General features: G+C 43.4%; 1 protein-coding gene across 2 annotated transcripts in view; it reads left to right on the top strand.

Moving 5' to 3' along the window:
* Window positions 1-11,098, top strand: part of suclg1 (succinate-CoA ligase GDP/ADP-forming subunit alph) — a 99,517-nt gene extending 88,419 nt beyond the window's left edge. For both annotated transcript variants that reach the window (XM_063047113.1, XM_063047112.1), the window contains exon 9: window positions 10,879-11,098. In XM_063047113.1, coding sequence (XP_062903183.1) covers window positions 10,879-10,905 — 27 coding nt within the window. In that variant the 3' untranslated portion in view covers window positions 10,906-11,098. The remainder of the gene's footprint in view (window positions 1-10,878) is intronic.
* Window positions 11,099-24,955: the final 13,857 nt, after the last annotated feature.

Genomic DNA, 24,955 nt, shown 5'->3' with positions numbered 1-24,955 from the left:
GATCACAAGAGGCTGCAGAGGGTTGTAGACTCAGCTGGCTCCATCACAGGCAGAGCCCTCCCCACCATCAAGAACAACTTCAAGAGGCACTGGCTCAAGAAGATAGCATCCATCATTAAGAACCGTCATGATTTGTGTCGTGCCCTCATTTTTACTATTGGGGAGGATTTACAGGAGACTGAAGATCCACACTCAGCGGTTTAGGAACAGCTTCTTCCCCTCCTCCATTAGATTTCTGAACAGTCCATGAGCACTGCTTTGTTACTTTTTTTTTGCACCATTAATTTTGGACTTCATAGTAATTTTTATGTCTTTGCACTGTACTACTGCCGCAAAACAAATTTCATGACGGTGATAACAAACCTGACTCTGGAATTCTGATTTGACAGTTCCATCTTGTGGGGGGGGGGGGGAACTTAAGACTATCAACCCTAGTTATGAGAGGCTGCCCCTCAGCCTCTGAAACTCCAGAGAAAACAATCCAAATGTGTCCAAACTCTCCTTACAGCTAACGCATTGGGAACAGTATCCTCGGATATTTGGAAGGTGTTCTGAGAGATCGGATATACAAGTATTTGGACAGCCAAGGGCTGATTAAGGATAGTCAGCATGGCTTTGTGCGTGGTGGATTGTGCTTAACAAATCTTGTAGAGTTTTTTGAGGAGGTTACCAAGAAAGTAGACGAAGGAAAGGCTGTGGATGTTGTCTACATGGACTTTAGTAAGGCCTTTGACAAGGTCCCACATGGGAGGTTAGTTCAGAAGGTTCAGACACTAGGTATCCATGGAAAGGTTGTAAACTGGATTTGAAATCGGCTGTGTGGGAGAAGACAGACAGTGGTAATGGATGATTGCTTCTCAGACTGGAGGCCTGTGACTAGCTGTGTGCCTCAAGGATCTGTGCTGGGACCATTGTTGTTTGTTGTCTATATCAATGATTTAGATAATAATGTGGTAAATTGGATCAGCAAGTTTGCTGATGACACTAAGATTGGAGGAGTTGTGGACAGCGAGGAAGGCTTTCAATGCTTGCAGAGGGATCTGGACCAACTGGAAAAATGGGCCAGAAAATGGCAGATGGAATTTAATGCAGACAAGTGTGAGGTGTTGCATTTTGGAAGGACAGATCAAGGTAGAACATACACAGTAAATGGTAGGGCTTTGAGGAGTGTGGAGGAACAAAGAGATCTTTGAGTTCAGATACATAATTCCCTGAAAGTGGCGTCACAAGTAGACAGGGTTGTAAAGAAGGCTTTTGGCATCCTGGCATTCATAAATCAAAGTATTGAATATAGGAGTTGGGATGTTATGGGGAGGTTGTATAAGACATTGGTGAGGCCAAATTTGGAGTATTGTGTACAGTTCTGGTCACCTAACTATAGGAAGGATATTAGTAAGATTGAAAGAGTGCAGAGAAGATCTACTAGGATGTTGTCGGGTCTTCAGGAGTTGAGTTATAGGTAAAGATTGAACAGGTTAGGACTTTATTCCTTGGAGCGTAGAAGAATGAGGGGAGATTTGATAGAGGTTTACAAAATTATGAGGGGTATAGACAGAGTAAATGTGAATGGGCTCTTTCCACTTAGATTAGGAGAGATAAATATGAGAGGACATGGCTTTAGGGTGAAAGGGGAAAGGTTTAGGGGGAACTTCTTCACTCAGAGAGTGGTAGGAGTGTGGAACCAGCTGCCATCTGATGTCGTAAATGCGGGCTCACTCTTAAGTTTTAAGAATAAATTGGATAGGTACATGGATGGGAGAGGTCTGGAGGGTTATGGACTGGATGTAGGTCAATAGAACTAGCGGAATAATGTTTCGGCACAGACTAGGAGGGCCAAATGGCCTGTTTTCTGTGCTGTAGCGTTCTATGGTTCTATGGGGAATCCTCTTCTGCAACCTCTCCAAAGTCTTCATAGTGTGGGACTGCACACTACAGACAGTATTCCAGATGTGGCCCGACAGAAGTTTTATGCAGCTGCAACATAACTTCTCAACTTTTTTCTCAACTTTCTTGCCTTATGTGGACAGGGTGCGCGAGCTAGGGCTTTTCTCTTTGGAGCAAAGGAGAATGAGAGATGATTTGATAGAGGTGTACAAGATGATAAGAGGCATAGGTCGAGTGGATGGCTATTGGGAAGGAAACAGCTCTTATGAAGGGGCATAATTTTAAGGTGATTGGAGGAAAGTATTTTGGGTGGATGACAGAGGTAGGTTTTTTTTACACAGAGAGTGGAAGGTGCATGGGATACCTTGCCAGGGGTGGTGGTAGAGATAGATACACTAGGGACATTTAAAAGATTCTTGGGCACATGGATGATAGAAAATTGAAGGGGTATAAAGGAAGGAAGGGTTAGTTAGATCTTTTATAGTAAGTTGTAAGCTCAACACAACATCAAACACCAAAGGTTTTGTACTGTGCTATAGTATTCTATGTTCTATCAGTGCCATAGATAAAGCTGCACTGTTGGAAGAGTCATTAGCTAGAAGTGCCGAGAGGATGATCCATCTCTGCCTCCTCCAGGATGATAATTGCCAATATTCAGCCTCTTCTATTCATTCCAAAAACTGGCAAAAGACATTGTTGGATCAATCCAGGGCAATGAGCCTTGATAGTTGTACTGCAAATATCCTCCAGAACTTACTGACCTTTGACCATGCTGTTCAGTGTGACTCCTACGCTGATGTGTACTTGATGTTGTGGAAACCGGCCCAGGTACTCCCTGCCCACTAGAATCACGGAAAATCTAAACTCAGCCAATTACCAACTTTCGATCATCAGCAAAATGACAGTAGAGATGATCAATAGTGTCATTAAATGGCACTTAGAAAAACCTGGTGACAGAAGCTCAGTTTGGTTTGCCACTGTCAGTCTGCTCCTAACCTCATTACAACCTTGGTCTAAGGATAGACAGAAGAGCTAAACTCCAGAGGTTTAGTGAGAGTAACTGCCATTGACATCAAGGCAACATTTGGTCAAGTATGGCATCAAGGAGCACTAGCTAAACTGGGGTCGATGGGATCAGGCAGAGTAGCAGTTCATCATGGACTAGATGGACTGTAGTGCTCTATAATGGGAATTGGAGAAAGACTTCTGCGTTTTTGGAATAATATGTAGTACATACTTCGAGACCAAGTCTTGACATGCATATTTTGCTTCCAAAGATGTTGCTTGACCAGCTGAATTCTTCCAGTGTTCTGAGTTTTTCGTGTAGGAAGTTCAAAATGTGTGCAGAAGGCTGCAGTGTGCCCAGGCAGAGGATCGGGTGCTGTCCTTCAGCTTGTGTTTGGTCTTGTAATGGTGCAAGGAGCCACAGACATGAAGGACAGAGTTGGAGTGGGATTGTGAACTACTGTGGCAGGCACCTGGATGTTCTGGGCCACTCAAAGTTCAAGGTTCAAAGCAAATTTATTATCAAAGTACATATATATCACCATATACAACCCTGAGGTTTATTTTCTTGCAGGCATACTCAGTAAATCCAATAATCATAATAGAATTAATGAAAGACTGTCAACAGGACCTACATCTAATGTGCAGAAGACAACGAGCTGTGAAAATGTAAAAGTAAATAAATAAATGAATAAATGAGCAATAAATATCGAGAACACGAGATGAAGAGTCCTTGAAAGTGAGTCCATAGGTTGTGAGAACAGTTCAGTGATGGGGCAAGTGAAGCTGAGGGAAGTTATCCCTTCTATCGTGGGTGGAGTATTGGCTGGTTGGCAGAAAGCAAAGAGTGGGAATAAAGGGATCCTATTCTGGTTGGCTGCCAGTTACCAGTGGAGTTCCACAGGGGTCGGTGTTGGGACCGCTGCTTTTTACGATGTATGTCAATGATTTGGACTACAGTATTAACGGATTTATAGCTAAATTTGCCAATGATACAAAGATAGGTGGAGGAGCAGGTAGTGTTGAGGAAACAGAGAGCCTGCAGAGAGACTTCAATAGTTTAGGGGACTAGGCAAAGAAGTGGCAAATGAAATACAGTATTACTTAGCATTCAAATGCAGAGTTGCAAAGGGACTTGGGAGTCCTTCTGCAAGATACCCTAAAGGTTAACCTCCAGGTTGAGTGGGTTGTGAAGAAGGTGAATGCAATGTTGGCATTCATTTCTAGAGGTATAGAATATAAGAGCCAGGATGTGATGTTGAGGCTCTATAAGGCACTCGTGAGACCACACTTGGAGTATTGTGTGCAGTTTTGGGCTCCTTATTTTAGAAAGGATATACTGACATTGGAGAGAGTTCAGAGTAGCTTCACGAGAATGATTCCAGGAATGAAAGGAACGTCTGGCAGCTCTTCGGCTATATTCCCTGGAGTTCAGGAGAATGAGGGGGGATCGCATAGAAACATTCCAAATCTAAAAGGCCTGAACAGATTAGATATGACAAAGTTATTTCCCATGGTAGGGGATTCCAGAACAAGAGGGCACAATTTCAGGATTGAAGGACGTCCTTTTAGAACTGAGATGCAGAGAAATTTATTTAGTCAGAGGGTGGTAAATCTGTGTAATTTGTTGCCACAAGCAACTGTGGAGGCCAAGTCATTGGGTGTATTTAAGGCAGAGATAGATAGGTTCTTGATTAGCCAGGGCATCAAAGGGTATGGGGTGAAAGCAAGGGAGTAGTGGGGATGACTAGAAGAATTGGATCAGCCCATGATTGAATGGCGGAGCAGACTTGATGGGCCGAATGGCCTATCTCTGCTCCTATATCCTACAGGCTTATGGTCTTCTGGTTCAGGATCCTGATGGTTGAGTGGTAATAACTGTTCCTGCACAAGGTGGTATGAGTCCTTAGGCTCCAGTGCCTTCATCCTGATGGCAGCAGTGAGAAGCGAGCATGGCCCGGGTGTGACGATGCATGCTGCTTTCCTGCGACAATGCTCTGTGTAGATGAGCTCAGTGCTGGGGTGGGCTTTACCTGTGATGGATCAGGTGGTATCCTCTACTTTTTGCAGGATTTTCTGTTCAAGTGCATTGGTGTTTCTATGCTAGGCTGTGATGCAGCCAGTCAATGTACTCTCCACCACACATCAATGGAAGTTAGTCAAGGTTACAGATGTCATGCCGAATCTTCGCAGACTTCTAAGGAAGTAGCGGTGCTGCCGTGCGTTCTCCATAATTGCTCTTACGTTCTGGGCCCAGGATATGCCTCTGAAATGATATCACCGAAGAACTTAAAGGTGCTGACTCTCTGTACCTCTGATATCGGATGAGGACGAGCTCAGGAACCTCTGGTTTCCTCCTCCAGAAGTCAATAATCAGTTCCTTGGTCTTGCTGATATTGAGGGAGAGGTTGTTGTTGTGACACCACTCAGTCAGATTTTCATTCTCCTTCAATCAAAGGAGCTGATTCATCACTACCATTAATTTGGTCTACGACAGTGGTGTGGTCAGCAAACTTAAATATTGCGTTGGAGCTCTGCTTAGCCACACAGCCAAAAGTGTAAAGCGTGTGGAGCAGGGAGCTAAGCACACAGCCTTGTGATGGAACTGTGCTGATGGAAATTGTGGAGGGGATGTTGTTACCGGTCCAAACTGATTGAGGTCTGCAAGTGAGGAAATGGATCCAATTACACAAGGAGATATTAAGGCCAAGATCTTGAAGCTTATTGATAGGTTTTGAGGGGATGATAGTATTGAAATCTGAGCTGTATATGACAGTGAGCATCCTGATATATGCATATTTGCTGTCCAGATGTTCCAGAGTTGAGTGAAGAGCCATTAAAATGGCACCTTTTAGACAAATTAGAGTGCATCCAAGTTGTTCCTCAGCAGGAGTTGATGTTTCATCACCAACCCCTCAAAACATGTAATCATTGTGGATATAAGTGCTACTGGACGATAGTCAATGAGGCAGGTTACCACGTTGTCCTTAGGCACTGGGGTAATTGAAGCTTGCTTAAAGCACTCTTGCAGGTGTACCGCAAAGCAGGCACCAGGACTTCACTGAAGAAAAGATGTAGTCCCAAGGCTGTATAACACATTGGTTAGACCATGTCTGGAGTATTGTGAGCATTTTTGTGCCCCTTATCTAAGAAGGGACGTGCTGGCATTGCAGAGGGTTCAGAGGCGGTTCACGAGAATGATCCCAGGAATGAAAGGGTTAACGTATGAGGAGCATTTGATGCTGCCGGGCCTGTACTTGCTGAAGTTTAGAAGAATGATGGGTGCTATTGAATATTGAAAGGTCTAGATAGAGAAGACATGTAGAGGATGTTTCCCACAGTGGAAGAGTCTAGGACCAGAGAGCACAGCTCAGAATAGAGGGCTGTCTATTTAGAACAGAGCTGAGGAGGAATTTCTTTAGCTAGAGGGTGGTAAATCCGTGGAATTCATTGCCAGATCAGATGACTGGGTATACTTAAGGCAGAGATTGATAAGTTCTTGATTAATCAGGGTGTGAAAGATAATGTGGTGAAAGCAGGAGAATGGGGTTGAGAGGGACCGAATGGCCTAATTCTGCTGCAGTGTTGATTAGGTGATTGTTTTGCCAGTTATGTTGCTGAACCAGGGAGAGGTGGATGGAACGTTGGGAATTCGGGCTAAGTGTACCACTGGAGATGGGATTGGGTAAGGCAGGCGGATGACCTTCAGTAACAGTGAGGGTTGGAGCGTGGCTGGAGCCAGGTGATGAGTGTACTTACATTTGAGGTCAGGCCCGGGAATGGGACCCAGTGGATTCAGGAGCTGGTGACCAGGAATGAGGCTGCAGATAAGGGCTTCTGTATCCATCTGCTTCTTTTCATTCCTTTGCCATCTGCCTTTATTAAAAATCTGGAATGAACAGGAGGGCCTGTGAATGAAATGCATTTAGCAGCTCGGGTACCATTTGCCCATTTTTCATTCACCCTTCAGGGAAATGCCTGACCTTCTCAGTACGTCCTAGTAGCAGTTTAGCTAGTGCAATACATTCATCATACTGCCTTGTCCGAAACATTCTCTCGCCATTTGCCTGCCTGCTGATATTCAAAACATCCCTTAGCATTCTGTTTTACTGCTGTTCTATATGAGTCAGGTGTGAATGTTTTTGCAAATAAGACCACAAAGCATAGGAGCAGAATTAAGCCATTCGGTCCATCAAGTCTGCTCTGCTATTTCATCATGGCTGATTTATTGTCATTCTAAACCCCATTCTCCTGTCTTCTCCACATAATTTTTGATAACCTTACAATTTAAAAACCTATCAAACTGTTTTACCTAAAGAATTGGCCTCCACAGCCATCTGTGGCAATGAATTCCACAGATTCAGCACCCTCTGGCTAAAGAAATTCCTCCTCATCTCTTTTCTAAAGGGACTTCCTTCTGTTCTGAGTCTGTGCACTCTGGTCCTAAGCTCCCCCCACTGTTGGAAACATTCTCTCCATGTCCACTCTATCTAGGTCTATCTGTACTCTCTCCAATGCGAGCACATCTTTCCTTTGATAAGGGGCTTAAAACATCTCACAATACCCCAAGTGTGGTCTGTCCAATGCCTCATAGAGCCTCAGCATTACATCATTAGTCAAGTCAAGTCGCTTTTATTGTAATTTCAACCATAACTGCTGGTACAGTACACAGTAAAAACGGAACAATCTTCCTCCAGGACCAGGGTGCTACCTGAAACAACACAAAACTATATTAGACTTCAGACCTACACGGGACTACATAAAGTGCACAAAACAGTGCAAGACAGTACAATAATTAATAAACGAGACAATAGGCACATTAAAGGACAAATTACAATATAATAATAAATGATCTAAATGTAAACAATGTAAACAATGTTTTAGCAGGAATTGAGAAAGAAATGAGCAAAAATTGCAAAGGGAGTGGAGTGGTGTTCAGTTGAGTGTGTGTGTGTAGGTTGGTGTCAGACTAGACTCTGGGAATTGACACTCACAACACGCTGGAGGAACTCAGCAGGTCAGGCAGCATCCATGGAAAAGATTGGTCGACGTTTTGGGCTGGAACCCTTCGCCAGGACTGAAGAGGGAAGGGGGATAGGTCCTATAAAGAAGGTGGGGAGAGGGTGGGAAGGAGAAGGCTGGTGGGTTCCAGGTGAAAAACCAGTAAGAGGAAAGATAAAGGGATGGGGGAGGGGAATCAGGGAGGTGATAGGCAGGAAACGTGAAGAAAGAATAGGGGAAAACACAATGGGTAGTAGAAGGAGGCGGAACCATGAGGGAGGTGATAGGCAGCTGGGGGAGTGGGTAGAGTGACATAGGGATAGGGGAAGGGAGGGGAAGGGAATTACCGGAAGTTGGAGAATTCTATGTTCATACCAAGGGGCTGGAGACTACCTAGACGGTATATGAGGTTTTGCTCCTCCAACCTGAGTTTAGCCTCATCATGGCAGTAGAGGAGGCCATGTATGGACATATCTGAATGGGAATGGGAAGCAGAGTTGAAGTGGGTGGCCACTGGGAGATCCTGTCTGTTTTGGCGAATGGAGCGGAGGTGCTTGACGAAGCAGTCTGGGAATTGAGGAGCCTAATGGCTTGGGGGAAGAAACTGTTACACAGTCTGGTCGTGAGAGCCTGAATGCTTCGGTAACTTTTGCCAGATGGCAGGAGGGAGAAGAGTTTGTATGAGGGGTGCGTGGGGTCCTTCACAATGCTGTTAGCTTTGCCGATGCAGCGTGTGGTGTAAATGTCCGTAATGGCGGGAAGAGACACCCCGATGATCCCTTTTATATTTACTTCTATATTACTTTTATATTCTGCATCTCTTTCCCCTCCTGCACCACCTCCCCAAAAGTATCCCTGACCTTGTAATTAATTTTCTGTTTGACAGTGCTGTATTACATGTTTTTTTTCTAATTCAGAAGAAGGAAGCACACCTCGCTACTCATTTTGTTCAGTGACATGATTGACATTATTGGAATTAGAGGTCATAGCTTCAGGTGAAAGGTGAAGTGTTTACTGGGAACCTGAGGGGGATCTTCTTCACTCAAAGGGTTGTGAGAGTGTGGAACAATTTGCCAGTGGAAGTGATGGATGCGGGTTCAATTTCAACATTTAAGAGAAGTTTAGATGAGTACATGGATGGGATGGGTGTGGCGGGCTATGGTCCAGGTGCAGCTTGGTGGGACTAGACAGAATAATATTACATCACGGACTAAATGGGCTAATGGGCCTGTTTCTGTGCCATTGTGCTCTGTGACTCTATTATTGATTGTTTGCCTCCTACACTGACTGTTCGTTAGCCCATTTTAGAGAGCAGTGAAGAGTTAACCATATTGCTAATATTGGCCAGGTAGGTAAGGATGATTTTTTTTTACATTAATCCTGTAACTTCACAGTTATCATTACTGATACCAGTCTTTTCGTACTTAATCACACACAGCTAGAAAGGTGGTATTTTACAAAGTGTTTTAGCATCATTGGGGCTATACCACTCCAGTGACTGTACTAGGCTACTGGACGCTGCTTTGTGGGTGTCAGCTGGTAAGACTGTGTCAGTGACTTCCAGTTTGTTAGCGCCCCTCACTGTGTAAAGCTTCCTCTGTGGCAAAAAGGGATTGTCAGACATGAAAATTGCATTAGGTTATTTTCAGCTTGGTCGACCAGCTAGGTTTCAAGGAGGATTTGATGAAGCAGAGAGATTTTAGGGAGGACATTGCAGAGCTTGAGGCCTCATCATCGGAAAGTGTCAAAGTACGAGGAAAGCGTGAATGCTTAAGAGATTGAATTCTTGACCCACCGACTAGGAGAGAGCTGAGAAGTGTATAGAGTCTGTATGTAGCTCACAAATTTGAACAGTAGAATGAAATTAAATTTGCAATAAGTAACATCTGTTTTAATTGTGGGAAGTATAGTGGAAGGAGGCAGGGGTGAGACTGTTGTATAGTAATCAGAGGTCTAAATACAAATGGACAAGAGGTGACAGGTTTAAAGTAAATAGTTTAGAAGAATGAGGTCAAGGGTGGGGGAGATCTCATTGAAACCTATCAAATATATAAAGGCTTAGATGTGGAGAGGATAATTCCTACAGTGGAGGAGCCTAGAATCAGAGGGCACAGCTTCAGAATAGAAGGATGTCCTTTCAGGGCAGATGAGGAGAAATTTCTTTAGCCAACGGGTAGTGCATCTGTGGAGTTCATTGCCAAAGACAGCTTTTGTGAGGCTAAGTGATTGGGTATAGTTCAAGCAGAGGTTGATAGGTTCTTGATTGTGTAGGTGTCAAAGGTTACAGGGAGAAGGCAGGAGAATGAGGTTGAGAGGGATAATAAATCAGCCATGATGGAAAGGCAGAACAGACTCAATGATGGCAATTGACCTATAGGAAGGATGTGGAAGCATTGGAAAGGGTACAGAGGAGATTTACCAGGATGCTGCCTGGTTTAGAGATTATGGATTATGATCAGAGATTAAGGGAGCTAGGGCTTTACTCTTTGGAGAGAAGGAGGATGAGAGGAGACATGATAGAGGTGTACAAGATAATAAGAGGAATAGATAGAGTGGATAGCCAGCACCTCTTCCCCAGGGCACCACTGCTCAATACAAGAGGACATGGCTTTAAGGTAACGGGTGGGAAATTCAAGGGGGATATTAGAGAAAGGTTTTTTACTCAGAGAGTGGTTGGTGTGTGGAATGCACTGCCTGGGTCAGTGGTGGAGGCAGATTCACTTGTGAAGTTTGAGAGACTACTGGACAGGTATATGGAGGAATTTAAGGTGGGGTGTTGTATGGGGGGGCAGAGTTTGAGGGTCGGCATGGCATTGTGGGCCGGGGGGCCTGTACTGTGCTGTACTGTTCTATGTTCTAATTCTGTTCCTATGTCTTACGGTCTAAAGTTTATAACTAATCAGGTATTGAAATGCTTCATTTTGCAAACAAACAGTTTGTAATTTAAAATTTTACTAAACCATTCTTTATATATTTTTCCTATTCCAGGAATTTGAGAAGAGGAAGTTGCTGTAAATGTCCTACAGAAGAGTTTTTTTAAAAGAAGCTTCCGAAACGGTTCCTCGATTATCCATCTAACCACTCATTCGACTGGATGCAATGACTAATCCTTATTGAAAGAGAACAGAGCCATATGCATGTGGTTTGTCTGTTTTGTCTCAATGTTATACCAGATGAATCCCGCAAAATAAATAATTTCTGAAACCAAGCCTGTTTTCAGATTTAATTGAAGAATGTTTCAGTACAAGTTTTAGGAGCAGTATTTTATAACTAACACGAACACCCACTTATGTTTGCACATCGGTCTCTAACTTACATTGTCACCATATCCTCTATCCTTTCTCAGGAATTGTATGCATTTGTATATCACTGACTGGTAAACTCGACATGTATGACATTTCCCACAATTTGTTCCACAGGTATTTTTTCCTTTTACAAAATCCGAGTTAAACCTATTTAGGGGTTAGTATAAGGAAAGTGGGAAGTAATTCCTTGTCTCATAACTGTTCATGAATTACTTTAATCTGCACGTCAGTTTGTTATAGGAAATATTCCTCTCTATCCAGTCTATCTACACCTTGTTACGTACCCCGTAACTGGGTTGCCAAACCAGCAGAAGTGGATCACTCAGTTGGAGTCTGGAGTACTAGAACTAAGAAAGTTTTATTAAAGAAACAAGCAACACAGTAATCGAAAGGATAATAAATGCAACAGTTCAGCGATGATAAACACACATGTGCACAGAATTAAGATAACAGCATCAATCAAGCTCTATCATTGTCTAGGGGTAAATGACCAAATTTCAAAGTGACTCAAAGTTCAGTCAAGTTTAGTAGTTCAGTTCGCAGTAATCGTTGCCATGGCGATGGACAACGTGGGGGGAGAGAGAGAACAGGAACAACTGATCATTCAGACACGGCTTCACTCACAGACCGGCGATATGGCTCACAAGCAGCTTTTGGGCAGGTCCTTGGTGATGTCACCTGAGGTCACCGACTGTGACCCCTCCTCCAGATGCGGTCGATCCTCTGCAGTGAACCCGGCACCCAGGCAAGGGCGGACACACACCGGGTTCCCGCTGATCGTACCTTTCCACTCTGGCCGTTGTCTGGTACTTCCCACTGACTCGTGAGAGGCGTACCACTTCCAGGGTCTCGTTACCTCGAATGGCGTGTGTGTCCTGCCTTAGCGAACCTGTCCATTTTTATCCCCCTGCTGGGGTATCGCCTGTCCATCACTTCAAACAGTTCAAGGTTCAAAGGGGGGAGCCGCTCCAGACAGCTCTCTCTCCCCCGTCCCTTCATTACACATCTCCAGATGCTGTTTCATTGTGTCCCTTATCCCTCTCTTGAAGACAGGTGGCAGACCAACTGCTGATCACACAGGACAGCTAACATCTTATCTATGTGTATTCGTCACAACCTGAATTAAATTTTCCCATATCCTTTCCAGTCCTGGAAACATTCTGTTTAAATCTTTATCCTTTCTTCTTATGACCTATCTTTCCAATAATGTTGTAACCAAAAATATATTCTATATTCCAGCTGTGGCATAACTAGAATTTTACCTTTTGTAAATGACCCAAGTGCTATTCTGTGTATGTGAATATGGATAAGTGCTATTCTGTGTATGTGAATATGGATAATGTCTAGCAGGATACTCTAAAGAGAGTATCTACAGCTGAATCCAGTCCCACTTAATGCTAACTGAACTGTCAGACCTTTATCCTGGGTTTGGACCCTAACAGACATGCACATCATTCTGTTTGGCTTCTGCTTTACTTGTTGACAGTGCCAAGGAATTAATTCCCACAGTTAGCTATGGAGGCCAAGTCATTGGGTATATTTAAAACAGAGGTTGATAAGTCCTTGAGAAGTCAGGACGTCAAAGGTCATGAAGACAGGTGAATGGGACAGGGAGGGAAAATAAATCAGCCAATACTGAATGGCACAGCAGACCTCAATGGGCTTATTGGCCCAATTCTGCCTCAATGTTCAAAATAAATTTATTATCAAAGTACATATATGCCACCATATAGATCCCTTAGATTGATTTTCTTGCAGGCATAATCAATAAATCCATGATAGGATAATAACCATAGCAATCAATGAAAGAATGCACAAACTTGGGAGTTCAACCAGTGTTCAAAAGACAACAAACTGCAAATACAAAATGAAAAAAATAAAATAAATAAATAAGCAATGAATATTGAGAACATGAGATAAGAGACCTTGAAAATGAGTCCATAGGTTGTGGAACATTTCAAAGATGGAACAAGTTGAAGTTGAGTAAAGTTATCTCCTTTGGTTCAAGAGCTTATGATTAAGGAGAAACTGTTGCTGAACCTGGTGATGTGGGTCCAAATTGCTCCCAGAAACTCCAGGCATTTGTGTTTTTGCCGTCATCCCTGCTAATGTCTCCTTCCAAACAACTTTTGCCAGTTCTTCTCTTATACTTCTGTAATTCCCTTTACTCCACTGTAAGATTGATACATCTGACTTTTGCTTCTCCCTCTCAAATTGCAAGGTGAATTCTGTCATAAATGATCACTGCTTCCAAAGGGTTTCTTTACCTTAAGCTCCTTAATCAAATCCAGTTCATTACACAACAACCAATTCAGAATCGCCTTTCCCTTAGTGGGCTCAACCACAAACTGCTTAAAAAGCCATTTTGTGAGATCAAGCACCAACACTTTCCCAATCTAACTACATATTGCAACACCCCGCCATGACAATCGTAACATTTCCTTTTTGACATGTTTTTTCTATCCCCTATTCTGATTTGTAGCCACACACACCCTGACTATTGTTCGGAGGCCTGTATATAACTCATCAGCATCTTTTTAACCTTGTAGTTTCTTAACTCTACCCACAAGGATTCCATATCTTCCAATCCTATGTCACCTCTTTCTAAGGATTTGGTTTCACTTTTTAATCAACAGAGCCACCTCACCCCCTCTACCAACCTGCCAGTCCTTTTGATACAATGCATATCCTTTGATGTTAAGCTCCCAACTATAATCTTCTTTTAGCCATGACTCAGTGATGCCTACAACATCATAAATGACAATATCTAACTGCGCTTCAAGATCATCTACCTTATTCTGTTTACTGCATGCATTCAAATATGACACCTTCAGTCTTGTATTTGTCAACCTTTTCTATTTTGTCCCCATGTTACACTGCAACTCCACCCACAGGATACAATTTTGCCTGTCCTTCCTGACAGTCTCACTAAACACTCCATCTGCTTGTATATTAACTGCCCCATCCTCTGCTGTATAACACTGGTCTCCATTCCCCTGCCAAATCAGTTTAAACCCTCAACAACTCTCGCAAACCTGTCTGCATGAATATTGGTTCCCCTCAGGTTCAGGTGTAACCAATCCCTTTTGTATAGGTTGTACCTTTCCCTGAAGGGATCCCAATGATCCAGAAATCTGAAGCTTTGCCCCCTGCACAAGTTCCTCAGCCACACATTTATCTGCCAGATCTGCTGTGTGGCACAAGCAACAATCCAGAGATTACCACCCTGGAGATCCTGTTTTTCAGCTTTCTACTTAGCTCCCTCTCCAGGGCCTCCTCTCTTTTATTACCTACTGTATGTCATTGATACCAATATGTAACAAGACTTCTGTATGTTCACCCTCCTCACTTTAGAATAGCGTGGAGGAAATCTTTGAGGAAATTACAAGTAGGCTAGACAAGGGAGATGCAGTGGATGTTGTGTATTTGGATTTTCAGAAGGCCTTTGACAAGGTGCCGCACATGAGGCTGCTAAACAAGGTAAGAGCCCATGAAATTACGGGAAAGTTACATACGTGGATAGAGCGTTGGCTGATTAGCAGGAAACAGAGAGTGGGAATAAAGGGATCCTATTCTGGTTGGCTGCTGGTTACCAGTGGTGTTCCACAGGGGTCCGTGTTGGGGCTGCTTCTTTTTACTTTGTACATCAATGATTTGGATTATGGAATAGATGGCTTTGTGGCTAAGTTTGCTGATGATACAAAGATAGGTGGAGGGGCCGGTAGTGCTGAGGAAACAGAGAGTGCAGAGAGACTTGGATAGATTGGGAGAATGGGCAAAGAAGTGGCAAATGAAAAACAATGTTGGAAAGTGTATGGTTATGCACTTTGGCAGAAGGAATAAAGAGGCAGACTAATACTTAAATGGGGAGAGAATTCAAAGTTCTGAGATGCAACAGGACTTGGGAGTCCTCATGCAGGATACCCTTAAGGTTAGCCTCCAGGTTGAGTCGGTGGTGAAGAAGGCGAATGCAATGTTGGCGTTCATTTCTAAAGGAATAGAGTATAGGAGCAGGGATGTGATGTTGAGGCTCTATAAGGCACTGGTAAGACCTCACTTGGAGTACTGTATGCAGTTTTGGGCTCCTTATTTAAGAAAGGATGTGCTGATGTTGGAGAGGGTTCAGAGAAGATTCACTAGAATGATTCCGGGAATGAGAGGGTTAACATATGGGGAACATTTGACCGCTCTTGGACTGTACTCCTTGGAATTTAGAAGAATGAAGGGGGACCTCATAGAAACATTTTGAATGTTGAAAGGCATGGACCAGAGTGGATGTGGCAAAGTTGTTTCCCATGGTGGGGGAGTCTAGCACGAGAGGGCATGACTTAAGGATTGAAGGGTGCCCATTCGGAACAGAGATGTGAAAACATTTTTAGCCAGAGGGTGATGAATCTGTGGAATTTGTTGCCACGGGCGGCAGTGGAGGTCAAGTCATTGGGTGTATTTAAGGCAGAGATTGATTGGTATCTGAGTAGCCAGGGCATCAAGGGTTATGGTGAGAAGGCAGGAGAGTGGGACTAAATGGGAGAATGGATCAGCTCATGATAAAATGGCAGAGCAGACTCGATGGGCCGAATGGCCAACTTCTGCTCCTTTGTCTTATGGACCCAATCTGAGATATCCATGACCCTGGCACCTGGGAGGCAACATACGATCCAGGTGTTACTTTCACATCCACAGAATATCTTGTGTATATTCCTCTTACTATGGAATGCCCTATCACTACCACAGTCCTCTCTTCTCCCGTACCCTTCCAAGCCAGAGTGCTAGAGACCCCGATGCTGCAGCTCCCCGCCCGGGTAAGTCATCCCCCTCAGTAGTATCCAAAGTGCCATATTTATTTTGAGGGGAATGGCCACAGGGGTGCTCTGCCTCCCTGTTTCTCCTATCTAGAACCTCCTCATGTTCCTGTATGAGCTGCAGTTCCAGTACCTTAACATGTTCTCTGAGGAGCTGCAGCTCGGTGCACCGGATGCAGATGTGGTTAATACTTGAGGCTGGAGGTCTCCCGGAATTCCCACATATAACACATCACAACAGAGTCCTGGAGCCATTCTAATTGCTCTAACAATGTGCTAACAGAAGAAGAACGAAGAAGAAACTTACCTGATACTTACCTTGCCCTACTCTAACACTGGCCCACTCTAGCAATGGGTGCTCTGCTTGCCCTGCCTTATTTTTATTCGTCCTTGCAAATGAATCGCAATGCAATTGGGCCACCAGATAAAGCCAAAAGCTCATGAATGCTACTTTTTACATCGCTTGCCCCTACCTATGTGGAGCCTCCTCTGTTGATAATAAGATTAGTCTACTGGGGAAAAAAAAATAAATGTGAGTTGGAAAGTGTCCTTGAAAGTGAATCTGTTAGTCATAGAATCTGTTCAGAGCAATGGTGAATGAAGATATCCACACTCGTTCAATAGCTGATGGTTGCAGGACAATAACTTCCTGAACCTGGTGATAATGAGATCTAAGGCTTCTGAGCCTCCTGCTCGATGGTAGGAGTGAGAAGCAGAATCTTCTATCTTCTCTCAGGAATTGTACCATTTTATATTGCAGGAAAATAAATCACCCCAACAGTTGTGAGAATCTGAAACTATCACCTTGAAAGGATGGTAAACACACAAATGCACTTCATGTTTATAAAGGCTTCCTGACCTGCTGAATTCCCCAGCATGGTTTGTTGCTTCCAGATTCCAGCAGCCGCATTCTCTTGTGTCTCCATAATTCACATGATTGCTTCTATTAGTAATAATGCACCTAGACGGATTTACGATCCTACTTTCGCGTCTGGTGGTCAATTAAAATTCCGTTAATTTGAGACTGAATTGACCATCAAGGCCATGAGTGCAACTCAAATGGTCATGGCTGAGTGCTGTTTAGGTTCAGTAAGAACGTAAATGTGATTAATAACTACACCAATGGGAGAAGGGAATACCATTACATTTGGAAGAGTGGACTTTAATTGACCTTCCCATGTGCTTGTATAACTTTTTATACCATCTGTGTAACTCTTACAGACAATACTGTGGAAATTTTTAATGGACGCTTAGCCATTCAAAAACAGCTTGCTTCTGTTTACTGCTGTCCAGATATGACCAGAGAATAAATCCCCTGATCCATGGGTCATTAGGTTTGTGTTCCTAAATAAAAACCACATTATGTTTATTGTCCTTTTCAATGAGAGTGTTTGTGCCTTTAATTCAATATATTTTTAGTGTATTGTATAAACGGGAGTCTTGATGTTATCTAGTGCTGTGAAAGTTTAAATTGGTGGATTGGTTGCCACATGTTTTGAGGTACAGTGAAAAACTTCGTTTTGCACGCCATCCCATCAATACGTTGAGGTCGTACAAGGGAAAACAACAGAATACAGAATAAAGTGTTACAGAGAAAGTGAGTGTAGGCAGAATATAAAGTGCAAGGCTATGACGAGGTCGATTGTAAGGTCAAGTTCATTCGTTCATTATGTGCCATGTATCAACTGGGTGGTTATGGTCTTTCCATGACTGTGATTGTGTTTGACAATTTTTTCTGCAGAAATCGTTTGCCATTGGCTTCATCTGGGCAGTGTCTTTACAAGACAGGTGACCCTAGCCATTATCAATGCCAGGATTTGAGGGACGGAGTTACAGGGAGAGGTTGTGTTGAAGTTGCAGCAAGGCTAGGGTTAAAATGGTGCGCTGACAGAACGGAGTGCAGACACTGCGGGGTCTCAAGCTGACCCAAACCTTTGGAGAGATGGACTCCCCTCTGAGTGTGGAAGTTCAGTAAGACAAGAGTCAAGAACATAAGCTGGTAGAGACAGTGTGTAAACACTGTGCAGTCATCCAGGCCGGACACAGCCCTTGAACACCTTCTGTTCAACCCTGGGAACCAAGAAGGCCAAGTATACCAGGACAAGATACAGATGCAAACAAAGGATTCTAAGGTAACAGTTTACTATTGTGCACTTATTTTACTAATTTTCAAGTGTTATTGGCTTTAACACACAGATTTAATTGGTTATTAATATCTGAATTAAGAGTTGTACAAACTTTGTATTTAAGTATGTAATTGATGAGATTCAGCAGTGCCCAAAAATTCTACTGGATCAATATCTGTATCCAACCAGTCAATTTCTGATTAAAATGGCATTTTTGTTCAAACTTTAGAATGATTTAATGACAGGGGGTGAAATGTTCTCTTTGTGCATAAGTAAGTAAAATGTGATTGACAGATGAGTGTGAATTGTCGGAGTCCAGTTAATCAGCAACGACAGTTGGACGATCTAGGACTTAGAGCATAGGAGACTGAGAGCTGATCTTATCAGAGATGTATTGCAGACGGATGAGAAAAGAGTTGGCCAGAATTAATTAGAAAAGAACACTGGCAGGGATGATGGCAGAGGAGCAACACCTGGAATTTCTGGAAGCACTTCAGAAGGCACAAGATATATACATCCAAAAGAGGAAGAAGTAATCTAAAGAAAAGATGACATAACCGTGGCCAATAAGAGAAGTCAAAGCCAACATAAGAGCCAAAGAGAGGGTGTATAATAAAGCAAAAATTAGTACAAGTTACAGAACTGGGAAGCTTTTAAAAACCAACAGAAGGCAAATAAAAAAGTCAATGAGTAGGTGAAGATGGAATATGAAAGTAGCTAGTCAATAATATTAAAGAGGATACCGGAAGTTTCTTCAGATACATAAAATGTAAAAGAGGCGTGGATGGATACTGAACTGCTAAAATTATGCTGGAGAGGTAGTAATGGGAGACAACGAAATAGCGGACAAACTAGGTGAGTATTTTGCCTCAGTCTTCACTATGGAACACACTAAGAGTATGGTGGAAGTTCTTGGTGTCAGGGGGCATGAAGTGTGTGAAGTTACCATAGCTAGAGAGAAGGTTCTCGGGAAACTGAAGGTCTGAAGGTATATAAGTAAATTGGACCAGGTGGTGCACATCCCAGAGTTCTGAAAGAGGTGGCTGAAGAGATTGTGGAGGCATTAGTAATGATTGTTCAAGAATCACTAGATTCTGGAATGATTTTGGAAGACTGGAAAATTGCAATTGTCACTCCACTCTTCAGGAAGGGAAAGAGACAGAAGAAACGAAATCTGACCTCAGTGGCTGGGAAGATGTTGGAGTTGATTATTAAGGATGAGGTCTCAGGGTACCTGGAGGCATATGATAAAATAGGTCATGGTCAGCATGGTTTCCTCAAGGGAAAATCTTGCCTGACAAATCTGTTGGAATTCTTTCAAGAAATAACAAGCAGGATAGACAAAGGAAATTTGGTTGATATTGTGTACTTGGATTTTCAGAAGGCCTTTGACAAAGTGTTACACATGAGGCTGCTTAACAAGCGATGAGCCCATGGTATTACAGGAAAGACTCTAGCATGGATAAAGCAGTGGCAGGAGGCAAAGTGTGGGAATGAAGGGAGCCTTTTCTGGCTGGCTGCCAGTGACTAGTGATGTTCCACAGGGGTCTGTGTTGGACCAATCCTTTTTACATTATATGTCAATGATTTGGATGATGGAATTGATGGCTTTGTTGCAAAGTTTGTAGACAACATGAAGATAGATAGAAGGGCAGGAAGTTTTGAGGAACTAGAGAGGCTACAGAAGGACTTAGACTGATTAGGAGAACAGTAAAAAATGGCAGATTAAATTAGTGTTGGTAATTGTATGGTTATGCACTTTGGTAGAAGAAATGAAAGGATTGACTATTTTCTAAATGGAGAGAAAATACAAAAAACTGAGATGCAAAGGGACTTGGGAGTCTTTTTGAAGGATTCCCAAAGGTTAATTTGCAGGTTGAGTCTGTGGTGAGGAAGGAAAATTTAATGTTAGCATTCATTTCAAGAGGACTAAAATATAAAAGCAAGGATGTAACGTTTAAGACTTTATAATTAAACACTGGTGAGGCCTCAATTGGAGTATTGTGAGCAGGTTTGGGCCCCTTATCTTAGAAAGGATGTGCTGAAACTGGAGAGGGTTCAAAGGAGTTCACGAAAATGATTCCAGGATTGAATGGCTTGTTGTATGAAGAGAATTTGATGGCTTTGGACCTGTATTCACTGGAATTCAGCAGTATGAGGGGTGACATGACTGAAACCTATCGAATAGTGAAAGGCCTTGATAGAGTGGATGTGGAGAAGATGTTTCTTATGGTGGGAGAGTCTAAGACCAGATGACACAGCCTCAGAATAGAGTGGCGTCCTTTTAGTATGGAGATGAGGAGGATGAACTGAGAGCTTGGATACATACATGGAATTATGATGTAGTGGCCATTACAGAGACTTGGCTGGCACCAGGGCAGGAATGGATTCTCAATATTCCTGGATTTCAGTGCTTTAAAAGGGATAGAGAGGGTGGAAAAAGGGGAGGAGGGGTAGCATTACTGGTCAGGGATACAATTACAGCTACAGAAAGGGTGGGTAATGTAGCAGGATCCTCTTTTGAGTCAATATGGGTGGAAGTCAGGAACAGGAAGGGAGCAGTTACTCTACTGGGGGTATTCTATAGGCCCCCTGGTAGCAGCAGAGATACAGAGGAGCAGATTGGGAGGCAGATTTTGGAAAGGTGCAAAAATAACAGGGTTGTTATCATGGGTGACTTTAACTTCCCTAACATTGATTGGCACCTGATTAGTTCAAAGGGTTTAGATGGGGCAGAATTTGTTAAGTGTGTCCAGGATGGATTCCCGTCACAGTATGTGGACAGGTCGACCAGGGGGAATGCTATACTAGATCTAGTACTAGTTAATGAACCGGGTCAGGTCACAGATCTCTCAGTGGGTGAGCATCTGGGGGACAGTGACCACCACTCCCTGGCCTTTATAATTATCATGGAAAAGGATAGAATCAAAGAAGACAGGAAAATTTTTAATTGGGGAAAGGCAAATTATGAGGCTATAAGGCTAGAACTTGCAGATGTGAATTGGGATGATGTTTTTGCAGGGAAATGTACTATGGACATGTGGTCGATGTTTAGAGATCTCTTGCGGGATGTAAGGGATAAATTTGTCCCGGTGAGGAAGATAAAGAATGGTAGGGTGAAGGAACCATGGGTGGAAAATCTAGTCAGGAGGAAGAAGGCAGCATACATGAGGTTTAGGAAGCAAGGATCAGATGGGTCTATTGAGGAATATAGGGAAGCAAGAAAGGAGCTTAAGAAGGGGCTCAGAAGAGCAAGAAGGGGGCATGAGAAGGCCTTGGTGAGTAGGGTAAAGGAAAACCCCAAGGCATTCTTCAATTATGTGAAGGAAAAAAGGATGACAGGAGTGAAGGCAGGACTGATTAGAAATAAAGGTGGGAAGATGTGCCTGGAGTCTGTGGAAGTGAGCGAGGTCCTCAATGAATACTTCTCTTCAGTATTCACCAATGAGAGGGAACTTGATGATGGTGAGGACAATATGAGTGAGGGTGATGTTCTGGAACATGCTGATATTAAGGGAGAGGAGGTGTTGGAGTTGTTAAAATACATTAGGACAGCTAAGTTCCCGGGGCCTGACAGAATATTCCCCAGGCTGCTCCACGAGGCGAGAGAAGAGATTACTGAGCCTCTGGCTAGGATCTTTATGTCCTCATTGTCCACGGGAATGGTACCGGAGGATTGGAGGGAGGTGAATGTTGTTCCCTTGTTCAAAAAAGGTAGTAGGGATAGTCCGGGTAATTATAGACCAGTGAGCCTTACGTCTGTGGTGGGAAAGCTGTTGGAAAGGATTCTTAGAGATAGGATCTATAGGCATTTAGAGAATCATGGTCTGATCAGGGACAGTCAGCATGGCTTTGTGAAGGGCAGATCGTGTCTAACAAGCCTGATAGAGTTCTTTGAGGAGGTGACCAGGCATATAGATGAGGGTAGTGCAGTGGATGTGATCTATATGGATTTTAGTAAGGCATTTCACAAGGTTCCACACGGTAGGCTTATTCAGAAAGTTAGAAGGCATGGGATCCAGGGTGGTTTGGCCAGGTGGATTCAGAATTGGCTTGCCTGTAGAAGGCAGAGAGTGGTGGTGGAGGGAGTACTTTCAGATTGGAGGATTGTGACTAGTGGTGTCCCACAAGGATCTGTTCTGGGACCTCTACTTTTCATGATTTTTATTAACGACCTGGATGTGGGGGTAGAAGGGTGGGTTGGCAAGTTTGCAGATGACACAAAGGTTGGTGGTGTTGTAGATAGTGTAGAGGATTGTCAAAGATTGCAGAGAGACATTGATAGGATGCAGAAGTGGGCTGAGAAGTGGCAGATGGAGTTCAACCCGGAGAAGTGTGAGGTGGTACACTTTGGAAGGACAAACTCCAAGGCAGAGTACAAAGTAAATGGCAGGATACTTGGTAGTGTGGAGGAGCAGAGGGATCTGGGGGTACATGTCCACAGATCCCTGAAAGTTGCTTCACAGGTGGATAGGGTAGTTAAGAAAGCTTATGGGGTGTTAGCTTTCATAAGTCGAGGGATAGAGTTTAAGAGTCGCGATGTAATGATGCAGCTCTATAAAACTCTGGTTAGGCCACACTTGGAGTATTGTGTCCAGTTCTGGTCACCTCACTATAGGAAGGATGTGGAAGCATTGGAAAGGGTACAGAGGAGATTTACCAGGATGCTGTCTGGTTTAGAGAGTATGGATTATGATTAGAGATTAAGGGAGCTAGGGCTTTACTCTTTGGAGACAAGGAGGATGAGAGGAGACATGATAGAGGTGTACAAGATAATAAGAGGAATAGATAGAGTGGATAGCCAGCGCCTCTTCCCCAGGGCACCACTGCTCAATACAAGAGGACATGGCTTTAAGGTAAGGGGTGGGAAGTTCAAGGGGGATATTAGAGGAAGGTTTTTTACTCAGAGAGTGGTTGGTGCGTGGAATGCACTGCCTGAGTCAGTGGTAGAGGCAGATATACTAGTGAAGTTTAAGAGACTACTACACAGGTATATGGAGGAATCTAAGGTGGGGGCTTATATGGGAGGCAGGGTTTGAGGGTTGGCACAACATTGTGGGCCGAAAGGCCTGTACTGTGCTGTACTATTCTATGTTCTATGTTCTATGTTCTATGTAATTTCTTTAACCAGAATGTGGTGAATCTGTGGAATTGTTTGTCACAAGCAGCTGTGGAGGCCAAGTCTTTATGTATATTTAAGGCAGAGTTTGATAGATTCTTGATTAGTCAGGGCACAAAAGGATACCGGGAGAAGGCAGGAGATTGGGGCTGAGGGGACCATAGGATCAGCCATGATGAAATGGCAGAGCAGACGCAATGGGCCAAATGGCCTAATTTTGCTCCTATATTATGGTCTTATGGTGTATAAAATCACGAGGGTCATATATAGGATGAATATACTCAGCCCACTCTCTCGTCAGGGTGGGGCATAGGGCGTAGAACGAGCTGCCAAAGGAAGTGGTTGAGCAATGGAAGTTGCAACAAGGCAAGAGTTAAGGTAATGTCCAAGCAAAGGTAGTTTATAGACAGTGTGCAGTAAGGTTCTGACCTTACGTACTGTCTGTGTGGTGTTTGCAGGTTTCCCCTGTGATTGTCTGCATTTCCTAAGGGTGTTCCAGTTACCTCTCACACCCTAAGGTGTGCAGTTTGGTGAGTTAATTGGCCACTGTAAATAGACCCTAGAGAGTAATGAGTTGTAGAATCTGGGGGTGGTGGGGGGAGGTGGAAATTGATGAAAACGTGTGGAGAATATAACAATGGGATTAATGTCAGATTAGTACAAATGGGTAACTGAAGATCAATGCAGATTTGGTGGGGAGGAGAACTTGTTACTATTCCATGTCTCTCTATGACTCTACGAGGATTTTATTGGCAGTCCTGTAATGCCACACAGGTTGGGTTAAATTGAATTACAACTTTAATGACATTCTGTTAAATTTCAATTTGGGGAAGATTTTAACATCTGCCGTTGTTGCCCCCACAGATTGGCGGGGAAGATCTGTAGGGAATGTATTTGATGGGTGCCTTCAGAAGGTTTCCTGGACATAGAGTATTGCAAAGGGTCTTCGGGACATATATTAGAGATAGGTGTACTTCCTAAAGATAGCTTGGGAGGGGCTGGCAATGTATAAATAGATCACAATGTCAGCCACCAGTCCTCTCTGTATCACTGTAGTTTATGTAGTAACTATAACATTTTCAGTCTTAAGTATATTGGACATCGAATATTACAGCACTGTTCAGGCCCTTCCCCTCACAATGTTCGGTCAACATTTTAACCTACTCTAAGATTAATTCAATACTTTAGAGGGCTCTCCAATAGTCCTCCATTTTTCTATCATCCATGTGCCTTTCTAAGAATTTCTTAAATGCCCCTAATGAATCTGCCTCTACCACCACCCCAAGCAGGGTGTTCCATCCACCCACTAGTCTCTGGATAAAAAACGTACCACTGACATCTCCCTACACTTTCCTACAAATACCTTAAAATTATGCCTCATTGTATTAGCCATTTCTGCCCTGGGATGAAGTCTCTGGTTGTTCACTCGATCTGTGCCTTTTACACTTCTATTAAGTCACCTGTTTTCCTCCCAGAAGGCTGGTTTTCATTATTTGCTGAGCTGGGTCCTTGCAGTTTCTTGCAGCCTTGGTCAGAGCAGTTGCCATACCAAGCAGTGATGCATCTGGGTACGAACCTTTCTAAGGTGCATCTGTCCCTTCTATCAAGGAGATTCTCATCAGAGCCCTGGCCTTAAAGCTTATCTACACCCAACACATCTCCAGATTCTGAGTAATATTTCATCCACAACAAAGGTGAAACAAGAGTTCCCAA

Source organism: Mobula hypostoma, chromosome 4 (assembly GCF_963921235.1).
Source record: "Mobula hypostoma chromosome 4, sMobHyp1.1, whole genome shotgun sequence".
Lineage (NCBI taxonomy): Eukaryota > Metazoa > Chordata > Chondrichthyes > Myliobatiformes > Myliobatidae > Mobula > Mobula hypostoma.
This window is presented reverse-complemented; position numbering and strand designations above follow the sequence as displayed.